General features: G+C 54.0%; 1 protein-coding gene across 1 annotated transcript in view; it reads right to left on the reverse strand.

Annotated features, from left to right (window-relative positions):
* Window positions 1-2,442: 2,442 nt before the first annotated feature.
* Pard6g (par-6 family cell polarity regulator gamma) overlaps window positions 2,443-21,854 on the reverse strand; it is a 58,869-nt gene continuing 39,457 nt past the window's right edge. Inside the window, exon 3 of the mRNA XM_046448624.1 lies at window positions 2,443-4,117. Within this exon, the coding sequence (XP_046304580.1) occupies window positions 3,261-4,117 (857 nt within the window). The 3' untranslated portion in view covers window positions 2,443-3,260. The remainder of the gene's footprint in view (window positions 4,118-21,854) is intronic.

Raw genomic sequence — 21,854 nt, forward strand, 5'->3', positions numbered from 1 at the left:
TCCATTTGTACCATCCAGGAAGGTAGGGGATGAAGCCTCCCAAGGCACACTCCACCTGCCTACAGTCACCACCCAGTCAGTCCACTCAAACTAGGACTGGTTAGGTTCCAGCTCTCAGTCCAATCACTTCACCTCTGGACATTCCTGCATTAACAGGAGCCTCTGGGGGACTCTTGTCAGAACCATGACACTTGTAGATAAGGAGAGGGAGAAGCCCTGCAGAATAGATGGGAATGAAGGCATCGGGATGCTGATGGTAGAGACAGGAATGGCAGAGGTGGGCACATGTACCTGTGTGAGGACAACAAGGCTTGTCAGAGCACCCAGGCTTGGGACAGCTGAAGGACTTGGAAGTGGCTTTTACTTGCAGCTGCGGTTTTTCCAGTGAGAGGCTACAGAGAGCATCCACCAGGGAGAAGGTGCCAGGTGGGCAGCCTCTCCTGGGTGTGGCAGATGCTGTGGCTGAGTGAGGCATGGTCACCAGGGGCGCTTGCTGAGCCTGAGTCCGCATACTTACTGGGGTCATCCCGCATGTGCACATGAGGCTTCAGAGCTCCAGAATAAAGTAGGGTTCACCATCAGTTACATCGTTTAGCAGACTGTTGGGCCGAAGGGTGTGATGCTGGTCAGTGAGCGTGTTCCTGAGGGCAGCCCAGAGATGGCCAAGGGAACACAGGCCCTTCCGGGGTGCAGGAGGGTGAGCCACTCAAGCCTGGGACTGACTTCCTGCGTGTGTGTGTGTGTGTGTGTGTGTGTCCGTCCCCAGGGCTGCCCCCTGGGAAGGCTTGGGGACCATTCTTCCTGTACATGCATGTACTTGTTGGTGTAGGCTGCAGGGCACTCTTGCTTGCAATGCCCAGGGCTGCCCCGGCACATCCCAGGAATGGGGAGCACATCTGGAGGCTCATCTTCTCTTCTGATGGCTGTTCTCCTTGGTGGCACCAGCACTCCCTGGAGAGAAGGTGAGTGCAAGATGGATCAGAATACACCCTGAGATTGGTGGGACTGAGTGTGAACATACACAGAGGACTGGAGACACTCACTAGTCAGCCTTTTTGACGTAAAAATAAACATTGAAGGTAATAGATTGTAACCACTGAATAAAACAGGAGTCCATGTGTTTATATTGATGTAAGTAAGTGAAGAATTCCTTACATTTACCAGAATTGTGAGGGACCCTCCAGGTACCTCCCTCAAAACATCCAGCAGTTTACCCAGGGAAGAGAACACACCCAGGGTGTGTCTGGGAGGTCCCTTCCTGAGGTGAAGAAGCCAGATCCTTGGTGGAGGACGTCTGGCAAGCCCCCTGAGCCCTCTCTGTCTCGAGAGGAGCGCAGAGCTGGAGAAACTACAACAGGTAGTTTAGGAGCACTGCTGAATACAGAGATGCTCCTCCTGGAGCCCTGAGCACAGTCCGGGTTCTCATTTGCACAGTGGGGAAGCATGGCTCTGCCTTGCGGAGGATGTGAGGACCCCAAATGAAGAGACCAGCAGGGCCGCACTCGGCACCAGCAGTCCCCTCTCAGCACACAAGAGACATATTGGTTACACATTTTGTTAACTCAAAGGCAAAAAAATTTATTCTCTGATATATAAAACAAACAAACAAAAAATCCTTAATATATAGTGACATGGTTTTGTTGCTTTTCTTTTAAGAGACAAATTGCAGAAGTATAGACCCGGGTAGAAAAATACACTCTCACAGGTCCTCCAAGCAGCCTGTGATCCCTGCAGTTACCAGCAACAGGCACAAAGCTTACACACTGAGTGAGCCTTGTCTCTTTAAAACATGGATTTGCATTTGCGTAACAATTTAATACAACTTCCCTTCTTGGTAGTGGGCCCAGTTATTCCACGGACACTAATACCAGCAGAGACCCAGTGAAAACCTCATCTTGGTGATCCTCCCGGGCATTCCCGTGGCTCCACGGCTTGTCTCACTGGCCAGCACCTCCCCTGTGGCAGCTCCATGCGTCCTGGGGGCTGGATCCCTGCCCAGTGGTGTCTCACTCTGTCCTATACTCTGGAGATGTGCTGTGGCCCCTTGTACAAAATGAGAAACTCAGACGCAGGGAGGAAGCTACTCGGAAAAGGCTACTCTGCCCAAGAAAGAGTTTCAAAGGGAAAAGAAGTTTCTTTTCACTTAATTAATGCAGCTGGGCTGCACCAAATCCCTCTGACCTTGACAGATCAAGACAGTTCTGCTGATGGCCAGCAGGTGGTGCTGGATCATGCAGAAAGCAGCAGTGGAATTCAGGCTTAGAAAACCTGGAAAATACTCTTTGTTTGCAGGAGACTTATTTGGCCAAAGTTTGTTCTCAAAGCATAAATGTAATGTTTTCTCCCTGACATTGGATTTAAGCTGAAGACATACTTCATATAAAATTTAATTGACTCAAACATGAATAAACTTCTAAAAGTTTAAAGGAAAGTGACACTGAATTTAATATTTGTTAAAACCATTATGTTCATATGACTCAAAAGCAAGAGAACCCCTGCCTCTGACCATGACGTTAGGAATGGAGGTCAGTATGTGTTCATCAACTGACAGGAAGAGCTGGCTGCTGTGGGGGCAGAGATAACTCTGTCCCGGTGCCTGAGGCCCGTTGTCCACCACCTCTGTAGGAAACACTCGAAAACCTCCCCGAAGGACAAGTTGGGAGCACGCAGCTCGCAGTCACCTCTGGCAGCGCCTGCCTCACCTTCACTCTGCTTCCTGAGACGGTGGTGCCTACTGCTGTAGGGACCCACATGCCCGTGGGGGTCTGGCCTGGTGTGAATGCTGCTGCTGGACCTGGCACAGGCCTGGCCCCTCGGTCCTCTTGGGGAAGTCTTGTGCAGGTCAGCAGAAACCGCGCAGCATAAAGGGCATCTTCACGTGAGCTGAGTTAAAAAACATGAACTTCAAAAGCTTAATTAAAAAAAAATGAAGTACTTTTGAAATTTAAAAACTAATTATTTCTGTATTCAGATCTTTCAGAGGGCTGGAACCTGCATGGGGGCCTGGCCTGGGGTGTGCATGTGTCTGTTAAGTTGTGGGGCAAAATTCTATAAAATAGTGCTGAGCTGACACAGAGAAGAGGGCTACGCCTGTGACCAAGGAGGAAGGGACACAAGCTGTCCTCGTTTTAAGTTGGCATACATTTTTAGCATATTCCTGCTAGGAATTTCACGTCTGAAATCACAGTGCCTCCCAGGGCCACCGGCTCCCACAGCCCCTGCATGGGACAGGCAGCACTTGCCTCACCCAGCCTCTGGGCCTATAGCGTGACGGCTGGCCCGTGCTCCTCCACCCCGCCTTGCGGCAGGACCAGGCTGTGGCGGGGGTCCGCCTTCAGGGAGCAGAGAAGTCTGTGGATGCTGCCGTTGCTCTCCCGTCCCGGGCTGTGCAGCGCCAGGTCCCGCTGCAGCCTGTGTGCGAGGCTGCTGCCATTGGCCCGAGACAGGCTGCCTGAAGGTGTGCCCTGCATCTTGGAGACACACTGAGGCTCTAAGGTGCCCTCAATGACGATGTCAGCTTCCTCGTCGCTCTCCATCTCATCGGGGTGGAAGTTCTGCAGCACGTGGGCCACTGGCAGGCTGTGGTGGCTGGCAGTGCTGTCCGTGGACTGGCCAGAGCTGCCGGACGTGCGGCTGCTGCGGACGACATTGTTCCTCTGATTGGCGGGCTTGACAGTGACGATGAGGTTGTGGCTGTTGGCAATCATCATGTCTGTGACCTGGTCCAGCGTCTTCCCCGCCACCTCAATCCCGTTTACCTCCAGGACTTCGTCATTCACTGCCAGCAGTCCGGTGCTCTCTGCCAGGCCCCCAGGGACCATGCGGGAAATGAAGATGCCTGGAACCTTCTCCAGCCCATGGGGGGTGACCCGTACGCTGGTGCCGTCTCGGATGTAGAAGCCCAGAGGCTTTTCGCAGCCATGTCTGTACAGCCTCACGCGGCGGTGCGTCTCGGGGAGGATGTCCACGTCGATGATGGAGGACACGGGCCGAAAGTCATGGGGCAGGCTGATGTCAAGGTGGGCACGACGGCGGAGACCCTCCTCCCTCAGGGTCACCAGCACCTTCTTCTTCCTGGAGAGGGTGCCAGCCCCAAAGCTGTAGTGGTCTGCCTCTTCTGAAACAGCCCAAAGACAGAACAGTGAGAAGCATGGCACACAGTAGTTGGCAAAGCTCAGCCTGAAGCGCAGGCTGCAGGCCCCGCCCCTACAGCAGACCAGCTGTTTCCAAGCTTATGCTAGGCAAGCGCTCTACCCCTGAGCCCCAGCCCCAGACCTCCCAGCTACCTTTACACTCCCCGCTAGTTCCCAAGCCCTGGCAGAACTGCTACGAGGGTCCTCGAGCACAGACACATGGGCAAGACTGAGGGGTCACTTCACCACGCCTGCCAGGCACACCTGAGGTCAGCACAGGTGCAGTCGCCTCCCTGAAACAGAGGCACCTGGCCTGCCTGGCAACCAAACCCAGTGATGGGCGATGGGGGTGCTGTGGCCAGTTGAGGGCCTTAGCAGGGCCAGGGCCAGCAGGGCCTGGGACATGCGCTTCCAGGGCAGGACTGTGTGTCCTCCATGACACCCAGATGGGTCCCTGCAGATGATCCACCTTTTGTCACACTTCCATTTCCAACTGTAAGGCAGAGAACTGGCTGCTTCGCGGGTCCCAGGATAGCTCCACACCCACACTATGGTCCGTCTCCTTGCACCTTGGCACCACAAGCAGCTCAGCCTGATGGAAGGTGTCCTCAGGACTCAGTTCTGCCCATTCATGGCGCGTGGCCAGACAGGGCACTGCTGCTGCCCTGATGGAAGACCATGGCAAAGTAAGACAGCGGACTGACCTCACTGGGCAGAGAGGGTGCCAAGGGCTTAGTCTAAAGGTTCTGAAAGTTGGAAGAAGATGAAGGGGCAGCCAGCTGGCGGCTGGAGTCCTGAAGAGGGCCGTCTCCCTATGTCGGAGACAACACCCACGACACTTCACATTTATGTTAAGCCTCTTAGTGTTGACACAAGTTTCTGCAAGAGAGGCCCTTCTGGGCCCAGATGAAGGGCTCCCTCCCACGGAACCCCTGATATACATGTTGTTCTCTGTACTGGCTCCCTGGGGTCTGCACCTCATGGTGGCCTACTCTGCATGGCCTAGGGGGCCTCTCTGTCCTTGCTGGTGAGAACCTGGCCAGGACCTCTCCTCCTCACACCCCTCTCTTCAAAGCCGCCTGTTCCTCAGACCCAGCTCCAGTCACACCGGGCACTGAGGGGCAGCTAGTTCACAGCAGCCCAGGATGTCTGTGCACAGCCTCAGAGCTAATCTTGGCTCTTCTCACTCAGGGGGCTGCAAAAGACTGAAGGAGTAAAAGGAAATAAGCCCTGGGCATCATGGGTAGGAAAGTCAGGCAAAACAAAAGAAGGAGAGCAGGGTGCAGAGATGGTGGTGGGCAAGAGTTCTCTGATAGCCACCAGCAGAACTAGCTCATTGTCAGAGGGCCAGACTCCCAGAAACCAGAGCCTGCTGCAGCCAAACCCCATCCTTAGCTGCTCGCCACCTGCTAGAGGTTCCAGAAGGCCAGGTGCACAAAGAAGCACTCAGCCATGCAACCCAGGGCTGAGAGGAGAGGCTCTCAGACCATGGGCACCAGATGGCAATGACAAGAGTGGTGGCCCTGGGTGGCCGCACTGTGAGACGCCGGAGGCCGTCCTGCTGAGGCTGTGCCTGGGGAGCAGTGCCCACTCCTTTGGCCAGTGTGCAGAGGTGTGAGGCACAGAGAGGGCGGGTTCCACAGCGGCCACCTGTGGCTGGCTGGGCCTTGCTCCCTTGGCCAGGCCCATCTTGCTGCCACCTGCACAGGAGCTGAGCTGTGTGAGCAGCTCAAGCCACCTCACAGCACTGCCTTCAGTGCAGCGACGGCGGTCGCCTGGGAGCCAAGGAGCCAGGACCTGACCCACAGCATGCAGAAAGGGGAGCACTGTGCACAGAGCAGCTGGGGCTGAGCAGAGGCTGTGGGCTTGGAGTTTCTGCCAAAGACAAAGCCAGTCCTCAAGGCTCCAGATTCTGGTTTTGCTCTAATGAATGGAATTTATTCTCACAAATTGGTGCTCTCAATCTCTTATCAAGGGCCTAGTCAAATAATGGGTACATTTTGTTAGTGACTTAGAAAGTTCTTGTTGGGCTGGGAATATAACTCACTTGGTAGCTTGCCTAGCATGCACAAGGCCCTGGGTTCAATCCCCAGCAACACGCACACACACACACGTCCTTGTCTCCCTCTGAGGCAGGGCTGCAGAGAGCAGTGTCGTCAGGACTGCTGCTCCTCCGCTTGCCTATGCATCTGGGGCTCTGGCCTGTTCTTGGCTTCTAGCTTCTCAGTAGTCTCTCACCCTTCTCCAGTAATGCTGAGCTACTGGAGGAGCCTTGGCCCCTCAGACCATGCTTCTTGGTCACCGAGAATGTGTCAGTCTCTGCCTATCCCCATGATCTCTGTGGTCTGCCTTGGCATCAGTGTCTGAACTGGCAGGGCAAGTGAGAAGCACGGACTTCAGAACCCCCTCGCGGAGCTGCTAAGCAGTGATGTGCCTGCTGAGGCATGCAGTGGTACTCTGTTCTCTAGGCATGTGGGCTGCCTATACTGAGAAGCAAGTATCTGCAGGGCAAACTCCCAGGTTATTTTTTGCTATGTCAAAGGATTTGTGCAGTTTAGTTTTAGTAGATGGTCTCCAGGCATCCTCTAGGTTTGGGGTCCATTTATGTGCCCTGGACATGGACAAGAAGAGTGTGTAGAGCTGGAACCTGGCTGATGGTGGCAAGGCTTATCTAGAGACCACGTGGAAGGACCTGCACTCTTCAGGCTCCCTCAGGAGTGGGTGAGGCTGGAGGGAGGGGTCAGACTCAAGGTCCCTCCTCTATACCACAGCTGCCTCCTTCATAAGCTCTAAGACCCCATGAATCTGAGTCTCTAACCTTTGGCCTTTATTGCTAGCACCCACTGCTGACTCCTCTGGCCTTGACCAGAGACTTATTTAACTGCACAGGGAGTTTTAGCAAATCTCAAGGTGCAAAAAACCAGCCATGTTCTTTAGGGCCCAGATGTTAACTTTGTAGTGCAACACATCAATCAAAGCAATGAGAGTTAACAATGATGAGCAGACATGTCAATCAAAGCAATGAAAATGAACAATGACAGTGGGCCCCACTGCAGTCCTCTGCATCACACAGACTTGTGGGCACTCGGGCCTGCAGGGGCTAGGAGCAGGGTGCAGCTCTGCAGGGCATCAGGGGGCAGCTGCTTGCCACTGGTTTCCTACAGATGCATATTGGGTGTGGGTGGGCATCCAGGGGCCCCATGTCCTGAGGGGAGGTGGGTGCTGCATGGAGCTTGTAGCAAGGGCAAGAATAGTATGGGCATCAGGACTCTTCCCTGCCTTCGCACAACTCAGGGGTCCTGGGAGAAGGCTCTGGGGGAGCTTGGGCAGAAGCCCCGAGACCTCCAGGCCTGCCCCACATACCACCTCCAGCCCTGGCAGATGCCCCTCTAGGAGATGGTGGCTCAACTTTGATGCTGAGACTACACTGCTCCTCTGGGAGACATGAAGGGAGAAGCAGGACCCCTCAGGATGAATCCAGTAGCAGTGTGTGCAGCAGAGTTTCAAGGAACAGGATGTGCACTCTCACACTGGGTGCTTCTCACTGAGCATGGAGACAGGCAGGCTCTGGCCCTGGTCCAGGGTGTGCATTCTGAGCCCCAGTAAGGGATGCACTGAGCCCTGTCCTGGAATGCAGGTTCTGAGCCCAATTCTGGGGCTATGCTGATGCTCTCAGAGGGGCTATGCTCTGAGTTCATGGACTTATCCTGAGCAATAAGGTAATACTGAACCAAGGAGTATGTCTATCACTGGCAGTCAGTTGTGTCAGTGGGAGGGGAAAGTCTCTAGGCAGGAAGTAAAAGTGTGGGCTGCTTGGTGGGGAAATGAGCAGATGCCCCACAGGGAGGGAGGGGTGCGTATGACTCTGGTTCTTCCCAAGCTGCTGAAGAACTCGGGGGTCCTGGGAGAAGGCTCTGGGGGAGCTTGGGCAGAAGCCCTGAGACCCGGCCTAGTTTCGCCTGGACCTCTTTCCCAGCAGCTAGGGCCAAGGGCGTGTGTGGCTCCGACTGTAGCCAGGGAGCCCTGCCTATCTGCAGCAGGACAGCCCAGCCTGGGGCACCTGCCAGGGCCTGTGTGGGGTCTCAGAAGGCACTGCTCCCCTTGTTCTCTAAACATCACCCACCACATATGAACTTCCTTAGTCAAAAATCTCAAACTGTCTTAGAATGTGTTCTGAAAAATGCCCCATTCCTAAAATTCCATCTTTGGTTCCTGAAATACCTTTTCATGAGAGCTAAATTGCCACAGCTTCTCAGTCAAGAATGTGCTAAATCTGTATTTTCCACAAAGTGAGCAATGGGAACAGCTTCCTCCTTTAAGGACAGCTCTCCCCATGTCTGTTTCCACTCAGATTACATTCATTTTATTCTCTCACTTCTATTTCAGGATATCCCCCAAAAAGTGGGGAAGAGAAGCCTGTGCTATAAATCTCCTATGGTTACAGGTTTTCTTTTACTTTTTTTTTTTTTTTTTTTGTAGTGAGGACTGAACCCAGGGGTGCTTAACCACTGAGCCACATCCCCGGCCCTACCCCTTTTAATAAAATATTTTGTTTATTTTTCTATTTATTTATTTTTATATGGTGCTGAAGATTGAATCCAGTGCCTCACAAAGACCACTGAATCACACCTCCAGGCCCCCCAGTCCTTTTTTATATTTTATTTTGAGACAGGGTCTCGCTGAGTTGCTTAGAGCCTCACTAAGTTGCTAAGGCTGGCTTTGAACTTGCAATCCTCCTGCCTCCGCCTCCTGAGCCACTGGGATTACAGGTGTGTGCCATTATGCCCAGCTGATTACAGGTTTTCAAACTAGAGAATTTCTATGAAATCTTTCCTCATTTCATGTTTGAGCCTGACATGGATTAAACCCACTCCTGATCCTGAGCTGGCCTGCTCTCCTGCAAGAAAGGTTGGGGAGCTTGTAAAACCTGGAGGTTTGGGGGGCCACCCTCCTGGACAGAGCTAACTACCTGGCACAGGGAGGGAACCAGGACAGGTCCACCAGAGGGACTGGCCCACTCTAGGAGGCACTGCTCACTCCTGAGTACCTGCCTGAGGCATGTGCAGGGCAGGGCCTGGCCACTCTGCTTGAAAAGCCCCTTTTCATCTTCCCGTCAGGCATCCAGATGAGGATCAGAATGTGCATCCAGGTTCCCCTTCAAATCATGCCACGTCTGGATGGAAAACTGGAGGCTGGTTCCTTGGTGTCATTGATGATCTCTGGTATGGTAAGGGGAGCCACCCCATGGCTGCACCATGAAACCTGGCTAGCCAGGCCTTGGCAGCTCAGCAGAACCAGTAGCATCCTCTTTCCTCCAGCACTGGATGCACACTCACCTGACAGCTGTGGCCTCTGCTGCCCTGGGCCCTCAGTTGCGTCAGACAGAGAAACTGGACTCGCTGGAGTACCTCCTGTTTGGACAGGCCGTTTCTCAGCAGATGGGAGGCTCCCAGCAGGATGCAGGCCCTGGGAGCTCTGCTCCTGCCCAGCCCGGCTGTGGGTGGAGCCAGGACTGCCATCTGCCCCCTATACCTGTGTCTTTCTCTCCCCGATGCTGAGCTCCCTGTGGGGGTCACTGGCTCCCTGGTGTCCCCACCCCAGAGAAAAACATGCCAACAACACTGCCCATCAGGAGCAGTAGCCTAGCCAGGCAGACACTGCCCAGGCAGGTACGATGTGCCCTGTACCCCTGGGGACCTTTGCCCAAAATAGTGAATGACATCAGCCCTGGCTGATTTTTGTTGTAGCTCATGCTACGAAACCAGGATGGCCAGCAGAGGTTGCCCTGGATAGGGCACCTCCCTAGAAAGCTGGGTCTTGGCTGCTGCAGCCATGCCGCACATCTCTTGGGATCAAGGAACTGAACATCTGTGCTGAAGAAATGCAAGGAAGGGCTCTGGTGTCGAGTCTGTCCTCGAGTGCAGAGGGCGCCGGGCGACACTGGCTGGAGGCAGAGCAGGCTGCGAGGACTCCAGGCTCAAACGACCCTGCCTTGTGTGGGAGTTGCGTCACAGCCACCTTGCCATGCCCATGGAGGGGTGCAGGAATGTCCTCAGGCATATTGTGTGGCCCTCTGGGAGCAGTGTCTTCTCCTCCTCAGCTCTCCCTGGAGGCAGGTTTTAAACAGAACAATTCTTTGTTTGGGAAATGACACATGCGTGTACCATCTTGTCAACCCTGGTAGGTCTGTGTGTCCCTACAGCACGTCTGGGCTCCTCCTGTCCATAATGAAGGTTGGCAGTGTGGGCCCCGTAGTGTCCTGCTTGGAAATACTCTAGTCATCCCTTGTTGCTGGACACTGGTTCCATCTCACATTGGATCTCACAGTGGTGACACAGGGGGTCCCTGGGGGCATCTCTGGCTACTTCCTTGAGGTAGATGCCCAGGCCCAAAGGGACGCTTTCATCAGAACTCAGTGCATCTGGTCCCGGTCACCTGCCCTCAGCAGTCTGGAAGTATGCTGGGGCCCTACTCATCCTCAACCACAGAAACAAAAGTGGGTTAGAGGACCTGTGAGCATTAGCAGTGTCAGGAGCTGTCTTACGTATGCCTCCAGGACAGCCACTCCAGTCCCTGAATAGTGCAGGGCCTTTGTTCTTCATGAGCAATGTCCAGGCCAGGCTTTGTGCCAGGGAGTGCGATCCCTGGCGTCTCGGCACCAGGTGACCCTGTCAGAGTGGTTTCTTGCCAGGATGTGAGGGTGGCAGGTGGCTGCCTCCCTGCCAGCCTTGCTTGTTGCTGGGCCTGCCTGCCAACCATGCCGATAGCCTTTGCCGTAGCCACGGCAGTGAGAAGCAGGGCGGAGAGGAGCGCCAGCCCCGCTACCTCACCTTCCATTTCATTCTGTGGGCGCTGAACATGGAGGCACCAGACGGATGCAGAAACAGGCCTGGAGATACTGTCTTGATCCTTTGGTGGCAAGAAGCTAGAGAACGGCTCAGACCCTGGTGTCTGACCTGGTGCAGATGTGCGAGGCAAGGCCCCTGACTCCGGACCTTTCTGACTCCTCTGACTAACCTGTCCTACAGTTGCTGACCCAGTTTTTCTCCACCTAGAGAGCACATCTCCGTCTTGCATCAGGTCCTGACTTCAACACCATGAAGAGAAGTGGGCAGGGACCTTGGTGTCTGGCACAGAGCATCCCACCTCATAGCCCCTGGACAGCACAAGCAGCAGCCTTCCCCGCTCAGGAGCAGGTGCCATTGTTTAAGTGCAAGCCAAGTTTTAAAAGAGGAAAGGAAGACAGGAGGAGAAAGCAAGAAGAGAATGTGCTTCTCATCTTCTTGGGGACATCAGATGGCATGCCACATGTGAGTGCAGCTGTGGGGTGCAGGCCCACATGCACATGCTCCAGCCCCAGCCCCAGGTACTGACCAGCCCTCCTCCCCACAGCTGGGTGCCGGCACAGGCACAGGCTGCAGTCTGAGAACAACAACGCGGAGCAAAACAAGCTGGCACAAGATTCTGCTCTAAGAACAACAGAAACGTCAACATCTAAGTCTGCCACAGAAGCTGAAAAACAAGATGTGCACACAGGAAGGAGCCGCAGGACCCCCCCCAGTGTCAGCATCCTGACACTGGGACTCTTCTCCTCTCTCTGCCCCACCCCAACCCAGGGGTGTTGCTGGCAGTGTTCGGGGCTGCTGAGCATTGAGCACACTGTCCCTGCGACAGGAGGGCTGCGTGCAGCATGCTGGGCGGAAGCTCACCAAGGAGATCCCCATGGCCCGTGTTCCCCAGGTACATTCCCCTTAAGGGAGATTCCAGGGGGCTGAGAGCTGAGTGTGTTACAGGATTTCTGCCAGCAGAAGAAAACACCCCACACACCAAGTCCTCATTCTCATCCAAGTAGTCTTTTCTGTAACTTTTTTATTTTTTTGTGTGTGTGGGTGTGTGGTGCTGGGGATTGAACCCAGGGCCTTGTGCATGCAAGGCAAGCACTCTACCAACTATATCTGTATATCTCAGCCCTTTTCTGTAACTTTAAAGCAATGTTTTATTCCCACTAATACAGGAAAACAGAACCCAGGAGTGAACCAGCCTCAACTCCTCTGGGGTCCTGTGTCTAGGCACAGTGGTGCAGTATGTGCACTTGATATGGAGTCCTGAGGGTGGGCAGGAGCTGGTCCTGACCCAACAGGGTGCAGAGGCAGGAGAGGGGCTGGCAAGACAGCACAAGCCTTCCCTGGAAGCACTGGCCCTACCTCTTCATTATTTCCCTGTCTTAAAAACGTGTACCAAGTCCTGACCTGGTGCAATTCAGCCCCAGAGTCCTGGCCTAGCAGGCGCGAGCCCTGGCTGCATCCCCAGCACCACAAAACCAAAACAAACACAAGCAAAAACAGCCCAAAGCATCTGCTTTCGCTATGGAAAATGCTGCCCCAGCAGTCCCAGGCAACTGGCCTTCTGGTGTCTCCTCCCACAATCTCAGGCTACCTCTTCAAAGAAGCATCTCTGCAGAGAGGCTCCCAGGAAAGGTCACACGGCAAGGAATGACCCAGGGCCCAGTGAGGAGCGGCAGCCCGGCCCCAGGCTGCGCAGGAGGCCATAACACCCACTGCTCCATCACTAGCCACACTGGCTCCATGTGCATTTCATTTAAATTTCTTTTAGATAAAATTTACGTAAAATTCACCATTTTCTCTCTTTTTAAGGCCCAGAGTTCAGTGGTTTTGGTATGCTGTGGAGCCTTCATCTAACTACAAGACCTTTTTAATCACCCCCCCCCCCCCAAATGGACCTGTGCCTCCCAATGCCCTTCTCCCCATCGCAGCTTCCTGTTGGCTACGGTCTCCGGATTCCTGCTCTGGACACTGTGTTAACAGAACCATGGGGCAGGGGAGTTTCCAACCGGCTTCTTCTAAGTCCCATGAGCTTCCACAGTCCAGGGTTTTCATGAGCTTCATTCACATTCAAGTCCTTCCTCTTTTCATTTTTCCTGGTACTGGGGACTGAACTCAGGGCACTCTACCACTGAGCTATATCCCCAGTCCTTTTTATTTTTTATTGAGACAGTTGCCGAGGCTGGTCTCTAATTTTCAATCTTCCTGCCTCAGCCTTCTGAGTTGCCTAATGATAGGTGTGGCCACTGCGCCTGTCTTCATTTCCTTTTATAGCTGAATAATATTTGTGCAGATAACCTTCATTTGCTCATTATCTCAGCCATTGGTGCTCATATGGGTGCTTTATGCCTTTTCCTATTGTGACTAATGCTGCCACAAACATATGTGTGCATCAGCTTTATGGTCATGTGGTAGCTCCGTGTTTAACTGTGTATGGTGTGGAAGACTGAGCCCAGGGCCGCATACACGCTACGCACATGCTTTTACCACTGAGCCACGCCTCAGCCCTGTTCAGCTTTTCAGGGACAGCTATGCTATTTCCCATAGTGGCTGCAACACTTCACATCTCTCCAGCAGTGTGTGTGGGGCCTCCAAGTTCCTCTCCACGTTTTCAACTCTGGCTCTCCTTTGTCTGACTACAGCTGTCTGTGGGTTTGTTTCCGTCAAGACCAGCGATGTCCAACATCTTTTCATGTGCTTGTTGGCTATTTGTTACCTTCTCTGGACAAATGTCTATTCGGGTTCTTCACCCATTTCCAACTGGATTTTCTGTCTTTTTATTGCTGACATGAGAATAGTTACACATTCTAGACCCAAGTCCCCGAGAAGGTACATACTTTGGAAATGTTTTCTTCCAATCTGTAAGATATCTGTTTACTTTCTTGATCATGTCCTTTGAAACACAGAAGTTTTAAATTGTGATTTTGATCCTGTTTTTTCTTTTGTTGCTTGAGCTTTTGGTGTTGTATTTAAGAAATCACTGCCTAAGCCCAAGTGGTATTCCTGTGTATTTCTAAGCAACAACAGCAATCGCTGCCTGGCTTATAAAAACGGAAACCAAGTACTCCTGTGCACCTGTCCATCGTGGGGAGTGGTCCCACCTGAACGCCAGGCACCAACAGAAGTTGCCGGGAACCAGCATGATGCTACCACATGATGCTTCCACTCACTACCAACACAGGAAGTCCCACTCCGAGAAATCAGGCACTATCACGCCCAGCTCCCAGTCTCCCCAGCTTCCTGCAAGTGTGATACATACTAGGAACTGTGCTGCTCTGGCCTGAAAACATCTACCATGCAAGAGTAGAAATGATGAAGGGCCATTGGGGGCAGGGTTGTGGCCTCCTTGGAAAGGCCACAGTTACAGGAAGCGTGATCAGACACCAGGGACCCCACCTGGATGGCAAGAAGGCAGAAATAGATGCTGCTTTTCTGTTAAATGGATCTCTTCAAACAATGGCTCTTTTTTGAATGGGGTGTCCCAACGTGGACACCCTCACTCTGCTAACTGAAGATCATGTGGAGGCGGCCATAGCTCCCTCCTTAGGCTTTCAAATTTTCCAGCTACTGATGCTTGGAAGCCATTATGCTCAGTCCTGGGGCGGTATCCAAATTGACAAAGGAGATTCAGTTCCCTGGTCAGGAGCAGGTACTGATGCCACATGCGAGAGAAAGCCAGGCAGGCAGACAAGCAAGGCTCCTGGAGATGCAGGGACACCACGCTACAGAGAGGCACGCTGACAAGGAGAGAGCACAGCACAAGGGATGGAAAAGAGGAACTGGGCAGAGAACCTGCCCACTCTCAAAGCATGTGCTTCTTCTTTTTTTTTTAATATTTATTTTTTAGTTATAGGTGGATGCAATAGCTTCATTTTATTTTTATGTGTTGCTGGTCATTGAACCCAGTGCCTCATGCATGGTAGGCAAGCGCTCTACCTCTGAGCCACAACCCAGCCCAGCATGTGCTTCTTAATCAGGGGAGATGTGCACAGACTTCCTGCCTGGCCTTTTGGCCATCTTTGCTCCAGGGAAGCATCTGACCACAGCACCTTGGGAAGACACATTCCAGCCCTGGTCTCCTAGTAATGGCCCAATGGAGCTGGCACTGGTGCTGTGGTCCCTGTGGGGCTGGGAGTGGACCCTCAAGGAGTTAGGAGGTGCATCCTCCGGCACAGCACCAGAAGGTTAGACAGCATCTCATCCATGGAGGATGGCAGCAGCGCAGAGTCAGGTGGTGCCAGCAGGGGCAGGTGTGGGGGTGGGTATCCCAGAGGGGCCGTGCTGAAGAGATGTGGACACAGCAAGTGTCTCTTCCAAGAATTGAAGGCAGATGTCAGGTGGGTCCCCTCTCCTTTCCCGCCCTCAGATTGTGTCAACACCAAGCAGCCTGGAGGGCTCACGTTGCGGCTCTTCTTCCCAGGACGGAGAAGCAGGAGGTGCAGAGCCTAGCTGCAGGGAGAGAGCAAACCATGGAAGGCAAGTCCCTGTTTCATACATTTTTGCAGAGGTATGGAATGAGAGGGGAAGCCAGTCAGGAAGCACCCAGGGGAACTCGCTGCTCCCTCCCAAGTCTCCTCTGGGTAGTGCCAGGAGGTGGGCATGCTGCCTGGCCAGCCCAGGTGGCATGACCCACTGCATCTCCAAAGAAAGGACCTGAAGGTGGCTATGGTCATCTCTCTCTCTTTTTCTCTTAACTAGAAGGGAATGTTTTCTCTTGGTAATCTCAGGAGCTGAAGTCAGTCAGCTGAGTCACACTGAGCCAGCCTCAGTGCTCAGCAAGGCTGGGAAGGGAGGGGTCAACCCGGCAGCTGAAGCACACACCCACACACTGCAACACTTGCCCTGTGTCAGCCACATCAGCAGGTCATTGCCCTGAGCCAGCAGAAGGGCTGAAGGGGCCCCCAAGACCTGCCACTGGCCTCCCTTCAGACCACACATGGAGATCTGGCTTGAGATCCCCTCTGCCTCTGGCTAGACCTGCAGGAGCACAAGGCTCAGGTTGCCCAACTCTAATCAGATCTTCACCTCCTCATGGGACAGGACAGTGCAGTGACAAGTTGGTCCACAGGTTGTTCACATTCTGGTTGGCCATGAAATGGTCCAAGAACTACTGTAGGTACGTGAAGGCTCAGGTGGTGTACTGTCTGGCCCCAAAATGGAGCTGCCTGCTGGTAGCAACTGGACGCTGGTTCCTGAGAGCTGCTGCAGCAGGGCCTGCCTCTGTCCAGGGAAGCCAGGTCTGAGACGAGCACCTCTCGGTGGCTCTGGCAGCAGTGAAGCTCAGTGTCTGCAGAGAGCAGCCCAGAAGTAAACATCCTACAGGAAGGTGGCAGGGTGGGGTGGGGACAGCTGAACAGAGGCCTGCGTGCTGGTCTGGCCTGGTTGAGCTAGCTGGCTGTGGAGTGCAGGTACAGAACCCTGCTCACCTGAGGTCCTGCTTGGGGAGTTCTTTGGCTGGCAGAGCAGGGCTGGCAAGGGCGGTGACAGCTGCTAACAGGCAGGGACATGCAGCAGGAGGAGCAAGTGCCGCCCACACAGGAATCCAAGCAGAGCAGCCTGGTCCACGCTCACACCCAGGTACTGCTGGAGGCCTCCCGGGCCAATCCCACCAGGCTCTGGAGTTCTCATTCTCTGCCAGTGGCCCTGGATGTTTCCGGGAGGGTGATCTTATTTTCCAACGTTACTATCTCTGCCCATTTGTGAGCGATGGGGCTGCCTGGCGCCACAGGGACTCTCATCTCTGTAGGAAGCAGGTGACCCAGCACTCTAGTGACCTTGGCACTACTGAGACCCAGCCTGGCCTCTCCTAGACTGTGCATCATTACATCACAATCACACCAGCTGAGGGGCAGGCCAGATCCTGCAGGCCCAGCCCCATCCTAACCCTAAGCCCAACCCTAAACATGACCCAGGCAGCTACCACTTACCTGGGCTTTGCCCTCAGGGGACACCTAGCGACTGTTACAACTGGCTGGGCAGATGCTGCTGGCATCTGCCTGGTAGTGGCAAGGGGGCTGATTAACAGTCTACATTCCATATGACACCCCATAGTTATCCAACTAAGCGGTGCCAAAGGGGCACCCCGCCTCCTCCACACACTTCTAGCAAAGGAGGGCTCTTTATGACCCCAAAGTCTGCCTGAGAAAGTGGCTGAGAACCAGCCCTGGCAGGAAGGAGGCAAAGTTGCAAGGCTTAGTCCTTAGCCTGATCATCCTGCTGGGCACCCTGCCCCAGGGTCCCCCCAGGGGCCAGACCCTACTTGGTGCCCCTGCTGCCTGGGAGGGATCTGCTCTTGTCCCCTCTGCTTCACTCTGCAGCTGGGAACGTGGGAAACGAGCACTTGAGCAGTACAGACAGCGTAGTCAGCTGGCAGGCCAGGCCTGTATCCACCAGGCTCCGGCTGTACCCAGGGGAGTACAGACACCACAGTTCCACGGCATCTCCTGCTGCTGGAGGTAAACTGAGGCTGGAGGCAGGGAAGCAGACAGCTGGGAGGGCCGAGCTGTCCACAGCCCTCTGTCCACAGCCACTGGCTCCTTCTGATGAGCAGCTAGCCCTCCTGCCCTTCTCAGGCATGCGCAGGATGCATGTGACGGGGCTGGCCCTAGACCCAATGGAGATGCGGAGATCACCTGGAAGCCACAGTGCTGAAGGCTCCTTCCCCTCTGGGCGGGCTTGGTGGGGGGAGGTGTTTGGACCCTGAGGCCTGTGCCTCAGGAAACAGGGAGGTGCATGCAGAGAAGACTTTCCATCTGCATTAGGCTTCTACAGGAAATCAAGGAAGAGGAGGAGAGCTTACCAATGTGGGAGACAGAGGGAAGGAAGAGATGTCTGCAGAACGAGCCAGGCTTGGGCGTAGAGAGAACAGCCATGCACAGAGGGTGGGGAGTGCAGCACAGCTCCTCTCTACTGCACACAACTCTGCTTCCTGGACAGGGAGCACCCAGACCAGCTCCCTCAGTGGCCGAGGCCCTGTCCTCCTGGGCATCTTCCTTGGCTTCAGCCCTGGTGGCTCCCAGACCACAGAAATGCTACATCAGAACCAGCCATAAAGGTCCTACACAACTTTCAATAGGCAAAGAAGAGAGATCACTCAATAGATTGACCCTCTAAATGAAACCTCAGTTCCCTCCACCCAGGAGTCAGCGGGGACTGGTTCTGGGCTGGGCCCACTAGCAGTGTGTGGACATGGGCTGGCACGACCGCGACATGCTGACTTGCTGTGTGAGGGGTTTCCCGCAAAGCGCTTCAGCTCCTGTGAGAGGCCTTTCCTTATACCATGTTAGTACCAAACAGCCACTTTTCTGGGTCTTTTTGCCTTCATAGCAAATAATGCTAACAACCTGCCCCAGATGATTCCCTCCTGGCAGGAGGCAGCCCCAGTAGCAGTATCAAGGCAGGGGTCAGCCCTCTCTCCTCGGACAGGGTAGGAAACAAGAAGAGGCACGTGAAGCGAAACTCAGAGCTGATCTGTGGGGTCTTGTGGGTCCCAAGCAGTTCAGTGCATAGCTCCCACAGGAGCTACCGAGCTGAGTGGCACACACGGAGGCCTGCACAGGGGCCCCCACAGCATGTGATTCACACAGGGCAAAGATGGGTGCACAGCACATGGCCATCTGTAGAGGAACACAGGCAGGGAGCCAGTGCAGGCCATGTGCCACAAGACTGGTCTTACACGAGGGTCCAGCAGGCAAGTGCAGCCAGTGGCCTGGGCAGGTCGGGAGGCATCTCCCCCTGGGGTCCCAGGGAGTCCTGTGTGGTGGTAGCTATAAGGCTGAATGCACTGACAAAGGAAAGGTCGATGCCTGGGTCCTGCTGGCTGTAGAATGTGGCCTTCCCAATAAAGGGTGTCCCTGGTCGCTGCAGCCTTGGACTCCTGGGAGAGCTGTCTTTCCTCGGCGCAGACTGAAGCCATCCTTAGGAAATCAGAGTCTGCAAGTTTCTGCCTCCACCATACCACTTGAGGGGTGCCAACATGCCTGCTCTGTCCTGGGACACCCCCTGAACTCCATCTTTAGCCCACTAAGACCCATGTTTTCAACTCTGTGGGTTTTACAACAAATGTGACACAGGTGCATGAAAACAGGTTGGGTATCATAACCTGAGCTTATTATCTTCATGTTCCAGCATTCACCTATACTCATCTCAGAAGAATAGAACTCTTATTTCTTTCAAAAGTCACTCTAAGTGATGTATTTGTTGCTCAATTTAAGTGTTTAAACACGTCCAGCATCTGGACCGTGGGGACTCAAGGGGAAGCAGGCTCTTCTGCCTTCCCCAGGATGAGGGCCTTGCAGGTACACGGCCAGAGCCGCTCATCCTGGCATACCAACTGCACTGTGGGCCAGCCTGAGCCCCAGGACGGGCTCTGCTCAGGAGCCTGGCTCAGCTGTCCTGGCCAGTCATATACTGGTGCCACAAGTCTTACACAAACTGACCCTCGCTGCACATTTTGGCTTCAATTTTTGTTACCAACGAGGGTTTTCAGCCACTGGAGACTGTTGGACCTGGCCCTGTGGTTCTGCAGAGGGAGGTGCCGCTGCCAGAATGACCCGAAGCCCAGGGAAAGGGAAGGGTGCAAGAGGAACCTGCTCACCCTTTACTGTAGGTAAATGCCGACTCTCTCAGACCCTGTCAGTCTCTGCCAGTGCCACTTCACTGTGGCAAATGCACCTTTGCTTGACATGTAACTGACAAGTGAAACATCTTCTTTTCATATAAGGCAGAAAGAAGCCACAGGAGGAGGTGACAGGAATCCAGACTCTTGTATCAGGTAGAAAGCAATCAGTTCTTGGCCCCTGTCACTGGGCAGACCTGAGAGAACAGCATCTGCCCAGCCATACAAGTTCACCTCCTTCCCGCAGCAGCTATGCACGAGGCTCTTGCTGCATGGGACATGCAGCCCCTGGGCCTCAAAGCTGCACAGGGCTGGTGGGCAGCATCCCTCTGAGATCCAGTCATACGACAGCCTGCTGGGGGAGCAGTAGGTAAAGGCTCAGGCCTCTGGGGAGAACATGGCGGCTGAGAAGATGAGCCAGATTGTGCTGACCTGTCCCACGGGCCACTCTCAGGTGCTCTGATCTGGAGACAGGGCAGGCGGCTATGGCAGGAACTGGGTGTGCGCCAAGGACTGGAGTCAGCACCCACACAGGGGCACTCGCGAGGTGTGCACCTGCCTTAGCTCCAGCTCCTGCTCCTGCTGCCATTCGAGGAGGTCTGCTCCTTTTGGTGTATTAGGAAAGCATGCAGTCCAGGACACCATGTGCTGGGCACGCTTGGTGTATTAGGAAAGCATGCAGTCCAGGACACCATGTGCTGGGCACGCTTGGTGTATTAGGAAAGCATGTAGTCCAGGACACCACGTGCTGGGCACGCTTGGTGTATTAGGAAAGCATGCAGTCCAGGACACCACGTGCTGGGCACGCTTGGTGTATTAGGAAAGCATGCAGTCCAGGACACCATGTGCTGGGCACGCTTGGTGTATTAGGAAAGCATGCAGTCCAGGACACCATGTGCTGGGCACGCTTGGTGTATTAGGAAAGCATGCAGTCCAGGACACCATGTGCTGGGCACGCTTGGTGTATTAGGAAAGCATGCAGTCCAGGACACCCATGTGCTGGCCATGCTTGAGCTCTGCTGAGCACCACAGCAAGGCACAAATGCCAGAGCCTGGCTGAGGAGGACGTGGCATGCAGGAAACGGATGCACAAGTGCAGCTTTCTCCACGAGCTCGCTGAGTGGCTGAGTGTACACTCAGAAGGTGATTTAGCTTGCGATGTGCCAAGAAATGATCGTAAAATTCATTTTAATTAAAGCAAATTAACCTTCATGATCTTTGTTTTCTATTTAGACTTACAGCCTAAGCTACCTGAATGTGGCAATACCTCGAAGCGAACTTATTCCAGGCACAGGACCAAAGACCCTGGGCACAGTGGTCCAGCTCCCACACTGGGTCCCACACCACTGCATACACACATTCCAGGTGTGCATGCACAACTGATCTGCTGCTGCTGTTCCTCACCATAGGCTGATGGCACTCTGGCTGCAGTTGCTATGCCTTCCCACTGTTTTACATGGAACTACATATAGGGCTGGGGCTGGGGCTCACTGGTAGAGCACTTGCCTAGCATGTGTGAAGCACTGGGTTCAATCCTCAGCACCTCATATAAATAAATAAAATAAAGATATTATATCCATCTACAACAACAACAAAAAAATACAATTTTACTCAGACCTCCAAGCCTGCTTTTTGACCACGTCTTCTCACTTCTGGTGTTTAAAGTGTCTTAGGAAATTGTGGCGGCATAATGGATCTCCTCTGCAGGCCTGAGGCTGGGGTCTTCTTCCCAAGGACATGGCTCTGCCTGCTCCAAGCTCTCTGCCTTCAAGGTGCCTGTTCTGCTCCAGACTGGTGAGCTGACAGCAGCCCAGGACAAGCTCCTTCCTGTGAGAATTGTACTATGGGACACTGGTTTTACTGGTTTTAAAATTTTGCTTCCAAGTGGATGGACCCGGTGTCCTGCAAGGATGTTGTGTGATCTTGATGCACCGTGGACCTCACCTGAGGTACGCTTCTGTGAGGAGGACATGCAGCGTGCCGGAGGCGGCCTCAGTGGCTCGTTGATCACCCCCAGGAGTGGCAGAAGGACTGCTTGGCCCCTTCATTGGTGCTAAGCAAGAATCCCCAGCCCCACCTTCTCCACTCCTTCCCGTATGGATATGCCTGCTGTGTTCCAGGGGTGCCTTTCTTCCTGAACACTGAGTGGCTGACACCCCTGAGATCTGTTCTGAGAGTCTGCCAGAGTTAACCCTCCCTGACCAATGTTCAACTGATTTGGGAACCCTAGCCCAGGGAGCTGGGATGACTTGCCCAGGACCA

The sequence above is a fragment of the Marmota monax genome, unplaced genomic scaffold (assembly GCF_021218885.2).
Source record: "Marmota monax isolate L192 unplaced genomic scaffold, Marmota_monax_Labrador192_F-V1.1 WCK01_AAM20220418_F8-fsc00060, whole genome shotgun sequence".
Classification (NCBI taxonomy): Eukaryota; Metazoa; Chordata; class Mammalia; order Rodentia; family Sciuridae; genus Marmota; species Marmota monax.